The sequence below is a fragment of the Gadus morhua genome, chromosome 7, assembly GCF_902167405.1.
Source record: "Gadus morhua chromosome 7, gadMor3.0, whole genome shotgun sequence".
Taxonomy (NCBI): domain Eukaryota; kingdom Metazoa; phylum Chordata; class Actinopteri; order Gadiformes; family Gadidae; genus Gadus; species Gadus morhua.
This window is the reverse complement of record NC_044054.1, coordinates 2,161,234-2,167,195: the sequence shown is the minus strand read 5'-3', so window position 1 is coordinate 2,167,195 and position 5,962 is coordinate 2,161,234. Positions and strand designations below refer to the sequence as shown.

General features: G+C 45.8%; 1 protein-coding gene across 1 annotated transcript; it reads right to left on the bottom strand.

Moving 5' to 3' along the window:
• Positions 1–1,342: 1,342 nt before the first annotated feature.
• On the bottom strand, positions 1,343–5,962 carry LOC115546649 (uncharacterized). Its single transcript, XM_030360284.1, has 4 exons — positions 5,869–5,962; positions 5,485–5,676; positions 4,895–5,235; positions 1,343–1,393 (listed from the first exon to the last, which is right to left on the bottom strand). The coding sequence occupies exons 1-4, from the start codon at positions 5,960–5,962 to the stop codon at positions 1,343–1,345; spliced, it is 678 nt and encodes a 225-aa protein (XP_030216144.1).

The following is a 5,962-nucleotide window of genomic DNA, read 5'->3' as shown; positions in this document are numbered from 1 at the left end:
AATCCCTCGAATTCTTGTGTGTCCGAATTGAACAGTTGGGCGAGTACGGCATCCAACATGCCCGGATCCCTCTCGTCATTATCCGAGTCAGTGTCGCTGCTGTTGCCTGGCAGTTCAGTGATTATTCCTGCCTTCGTGAAAGCTTAGACCACAGTTGAGACTGTTATATCAGCCCAGGCATCCACGATCCATTGGCAGATAGTGGCGTAAGTCGCCTGGCGCTGTCTCCCCGTCTTGGTGACGTGTGTTCGCCTTCTTGGCCCCGTCCACACGAAGCCGATTTTTTGGGTGAAACCGCATAAAAAGACGCTTTTGGTGGACACGGGCTACGGCCACACCAAACGCGTGTAACGTGCTTAACTTGAAGCTTGATCATTGTGTGTCACAAAAATGGTTCAACGCGCCAACGCGCCTGCGCTGGATTTAGGAGTCCGAGGTAGGAAACCCAAATGCCGCCGTGTTTGGGTGCATGATAGAGTTTAGATCGGGTTAGATTAAATAATCTCGGATATAAATAACAATAATCGGGTTAAATAACTTCACATGGTGTGTCTGGTGTGTTTCCAGCATTCGTAGTGTTGATCAGCAGGTGCCATGCCGTAATTCCGACGTCTCAATGGTCCGGAATATTTCCCATTAGATCGACATGCCGCTATATGCCGACGGTTCAATGTTCCGAAAACGGAACCCATTGGTCCGAAGGGCCGTTGGTCCGACTTTTCAAAAGGAGGCAATTCAACATGTGTGATTATGAAACCAAAAATAAAAGACGATGTTCCAGCAGTGCACTTCACCAAGCCAGACTGTTGCTGTGGGCTTGAACGGTCACAAGAGGTGAATTTATGAAGCGCACGTTATACAAGGACTAATACTTTTCCCTTAAAGAAGTCAAACGGTGAGTGAAAAACAAATACAATTTCTATCTTTAGTAGCTTTTTTTTTTTTTTTTTTTTTTTTTTTTTTGTTTTGTTTTTCTTTCTCTGCCTGTGCTGTGTATGCTTGCGTTGTCCCCCTTGTCTGTAATACCCCCCCCCCACTTCTTTGCCTGTATATGTACATGTGTCCTGCTTGTACTGTCCCCCTGTCTGTAATACCCCCCCCCCCCCCCCCCCTCTATGACTTTGTAATCTGCGACTTTGGGTACCTGAAAAGCGCATTATAAAATGAAGATATTATTATTATTATTATACAGGCATGCTGATAAGCATCCCTGCATGACATACCCATGTAAATCAGAATAATAATAATAATAATAATAACTACTATGTGTCAAATAAAATAAAAAATGAAAAATAGGAAACACTTTCTGCTCTCCATGGAGTACCTTTCATACAGCAGGTAATCATACCTCACACTGCACCAAAAACACCATGTCGGCCCAGAGCTCCGAAATCTGAGTTCAGTAGAGAAATGGCACTGGAAACAAATGAGAGTCTATATCTATTGGATTTTAACTGCAGGGAATCTGAAACGTGACTTAGAAGGTAACAACTGAAACTCAGGATGAAGAGGATGACCATTTGCTGATAAAATTGATTCTGCCTTTTTGTGGACAAATCTATTGTAGAGGTCTGCTAGACTGCTTTGCTCTGCACCTATGATTTATCCCACCGGCCTTCACTACTTTGGCAAGTGAGGCTTTATCCTTTACATTCAGATTTCCATACCAGCATATCATAGAAAAAGATAAAAGATAAAAGATAAAAAAATAAAGAAAGATAAAAAATGTCGATCTAATGGGAAATATTTCAGAGCATTGAGACGTCGGATCAATGTGTTGTCGGAATTACAGGCAGGCCCCGATCAGCAGAGATATAGTCCAGTCCGCCAAGACGTTGAGGTTGCTTAGCAACCAGAGACGCTGTTCGTGCAAGTGAATGGAGCATTCCCTCTAGTCATAACTATCAAACCAAACATCCTTCACATTCACAGAGCGAACATTATGAAAGTAAAATGCACATTTCTCGCTAAAAATGTTTACATAAACGCATTTAATGGCGTAACTATGTTACTATTTCCACCCAGAATAAAGAAAGATGTCCGCCATATGCTACTGTGCAAGCGTCACTACTCTCTGCCAGTGACGTCAGGTCAAGCTCCACGCTGATTGGCTATCGCGGCTAAGCACCACGCGTTGGAGCGTTGAAAGTTACATTTTTTGAACTCCGGGCGTTGGTCCGTACTGCGTTGGGCGCGTTACTGCGTTTAAGTGCGTAATTACGTGCGTCTGCCGCATCTAAAGGCCCATTCACACCCTACGGTAAATACAGATACGGACCGTTTCGTCTGGTCCCGGAGGTGTTTCGTCCGTCAATGGGTCCGTCGCCTCTGAGCTTACGAATCCGGAGTGCTCCGGGAGAACCGGAGCAATACCACCGGAAATCGAGGCGGCAGTATAGAGTCAGAAGTCAGACCATTCGCGAAAACAGATAGAGTAGTATAATATCTGATATGTATATATATTGTATTTAACGTTTTATACATAGATTATACTATAAACCTGACCTTTTTATTTAATTTTTCCCCTGCTTTGGCAATGAGTTGTAACTGGTCATTTAACAACATTTTGAGGAGATAATCTGCTGGTTGGTGAGGGGTGTCACATGCCACCGCACCCTTTTTGCACTTTCTTTTGCCGATTTACAGATGTCATGTTTGCGATTGTCGATGCCGTTAATTTGTGAAACGACAGTCACTGCCCTCTGGAGGATTTATTGCGTAACATCCATAACAACGCTGAAACCAGACGGAGGTATGAAGGGTAGATCCGGGGGCAACGTTTGGGGCGACTGACGAATTTCGTCCGGATCCGCAGGTATGGATCGGCCTTTAGGGCCCTTACATAGTCGACGCATACGCGTCCAAAAGGCTACGCGACGCGACTCTTCGGCCGCCATTATGCGTCGACGCGTAGCAAAACGCGTCCTCCAAATTTTTGATACGCGACGCGCCGATCCATGCAATACCATGCGTTGTCGGTGGGGGCGATACTGCAAATATTGTACGTTAATTTCAACTATAGGTTATATTAACGGAAGAAAATTCGAATGAAATGGCGGGTGAGGAGGAAAAATTGTGCGAGCAAATAAGATTATGTGAGCATTTATATGACACTTCATCCGTGTTACATTCCGACAAGAATGCTTTGGAGAATGCGTGGAGGGAGGTTGCAAGTGCAATGGAAAAATCGGTTGCAAAAGTTAAAACAGACTGGAAAGCTGTCCGGGACAAATACGCCAGAGCGCATAAAAAGTGGAAGATCGCGTGCAGAAGTGCTGCTGGCCAAATAACTTTCGGCTATCCTAAAATCCTGACCCAACTTAGCTGGTTGAGCGAGTTCATCAGGCACAGGTCCACCGAATAAAATTTTCTGGTATGTAGGCATAATCAACGTGTGTGTGTGTGTGTGTGTGTGTGTGTGTGTGTGTGTGTGTGTGTGTGTGTGTGTGTGTGTGTGTGTGTGTGTGTGTGTGTGTGTGTGTGTGTGTGTGTGTTTGCGTGTGTGTGTAGAGAGAGACTGTTTTCAATGTATTTTGTAATGGTAGGCTATTTACTTGGTCAGGATGTTTGAAAACAGGTGTCTTTCTGTAGGCAGGTGAGGAAGACGATGAGGAGGAGGAGGAAAGGCCGAATTTGCAGGCAGATCAGGCACCTCCATCAACCCCCAACCCCGCCTCATCCCTATCCCAATTTCCACTTCTATCTGACCCTCTAACCACTACCTCTTCCACATCTCACCCTCCCACCACTCTGATGGCTTCTACCTCTACCTCTTCCCTCCTTCCACCCCACCCTCCCACCGCGACACGAGTGGCTTCTGCTACCTCTTCCTCACTATCTTACCCTACCACCACTCAGATGACTTCTGCCTCTACCTCTTTTCTTCTTCCACCCCACCCTCCCACCACCCTGACTGCAGTGGCTTCGACCGTTCCTCAGTCAGTTACCCCATCATCTCATACCCCGACATCATCAGCCTCCCGTGGGGGTAAAAGAAAGAGGAAAAGCGTCAGGCCGAATGCAGATCCATGCGAGACTGCCCTCCTCGATAGGTTGCAGGAAATTCGGCAGGATAGAGAGAAGGAGATGGAGAAGGCGAGAGAAAGGGAGAGAGAAAGGGTGGAAGAGAGGGAGAGAGAGAATGAGGGAGAGAGAGAGAATGAGGGAGAGAGAGAGGATGAGGGAACGAGATATGAATGACATTCACTTCTCCTTTACCAATTACCTGTGCCAATTCTTGCGAACCCTTCCACAGGGGCAAAGTGCTTTGTTGATGCGCGACATCAAACAGCTGATGCGGGATTATGAGCCAATTTAATGATTTTCTTGTCACCCGATGTTCTTTCTATTACTGGCCTTATTTGTTTTAGCCTATTTTAATTAATTACGTAATGTTTTGTGTTCACGTTCTGTGTGTTCATGTTCTGTGTGTTCATGTTCTGTTTGAAACATAAGTTCAGTATATAGCCTCTTTGAGTGAATGAAATTTGAAAGCGTGAGTGAATGAAAAATGTGTGCATGCATGGTGGGTCAATTTTCTGTATTTGATAAATAAACCCCTTTTCTCTAATAATGTTTCCTACCATATCATTTCTGTGGACATTATGCGCTATAGCTTTGGCTATAGGCGTACACTTAAATACACTTAAATAATTCATTCATCTGTCAAGGCAGTAGCTCGTTGTGTAAACATTTTATATGGATATGAATTAATGAGTTTGACGTAAACCAAATTAGTTAACTTGTGTAATGTGATAACTAATAAATTAAAAGTCATGCTTCCAAGTGAACAATACGTTTATTGGTCAGTGCGCATACCCAATCGTAGCACATTGTACTGGTGGGGAAACACGCCAGCATCTGACAGAAAATAATCTGCCAGCTGCTCCCTGACAAGGGCCGCTCTCTGAGATGGTCTGGCTCTGCCGACCGAACACCGTGGTCCGTCGACCCCCTCAACATGCTGCCTCCACTCTCCAGGCTGGACGTCTCCGGTGTCAGCGGTCGTATCCACAAAGGAGGCGGGCATGTATCTGGCTCGTTCGATGGATGCCAGGAAGTTGTGGAGAGCCTCGCACGCCTTCACAATCATCACCGCCTTTTCAGGTTGGCAGTCAATTGGACGGCCAAAGATTCGGAAGCGCGCAGCCAATATGCCAAAGGCATTCTCCACTACGCGTCTCGCCCTGGCCTGTCGGTAGTTGAAGATGCGCTTCCTATCCTGCAGGTTAGTACCTAATGAGAAGACAAATAAGTGTCATGCAGGAACACAGAACAGATGACAGAACAGATGACTTGGCTGACTCCAACTTTACACGGCTTTTGAATAGTAATGGTCAAGTGTGCCATTGCGCACAGTGTGCCTGCCTGGGTAGGCTATGCCTTTTTTTTCGTTAGACTAATTCATGTATAATTAATTAAATCATGTATAATTAATTAATGTAATTAAAACAATAAATAGCTATTCAATATTTTTATTCTCACCTGGATAGGGACGCATCAGGTTCACCTGTAGGGGAAAGGCCTCATCCCCCAGAAAAAAATAAGGACTGGGCGTTGTGGTGCCTGGTAGGACAGCAGGGGCGTGTAGATTGAGGTTGCCCTCTGCCAGTCTGGATCCGAAGGCACTGCGACCCAAGACACCTCCATTGCTCTCACGCCCGTATGCGCCAACATCTACATAAATAAATCTATAGTTGGCATCAGCAGCAGCCATAAGGGCTATTGAAAAAAAACCTTTGTAATTATCGAAGTCACTTCCCGATCGTGCTGGAGCTCTGAGTCTGACATGCTTCCCGTCAATCGCCCCGACACACAGGGGAAACTGCCACTGCCTCCAAAATTCCTCCGCTATGTCCTGCCACTGACCGCGGGAAGGAAAGGCCATGAACTCCCCCTGAAGGGCGTCCCAGATGGCAGAACACATCTCCTCCACGATGCCCGACACAGTGCTGGTGCCCAT

Coding starts and splice junctions, on each gene's coding strand:
- LOC115546649 (XM_030360284.1), bottom strand. CDS start 5,962: ATGGGCACCAGCACTGTGTCGGGCATCGTGGAGGAGATGTGTTCTGCC. Junction 5,677..5,868: donor CATGGCCTTTCCTTCCCGCG/GTCAGTGGCAGG, acceptor TTATTTATGTAG/ATGTTGGCGCATACGGGCGT. Junction 1,394..4,894: donor CATCTCAGAGAGCGGCCCTT/GTCAGGGAGCAG, acceptor TACTGAACTCAG/ATTTCGGAGCTCTGGGCCGA.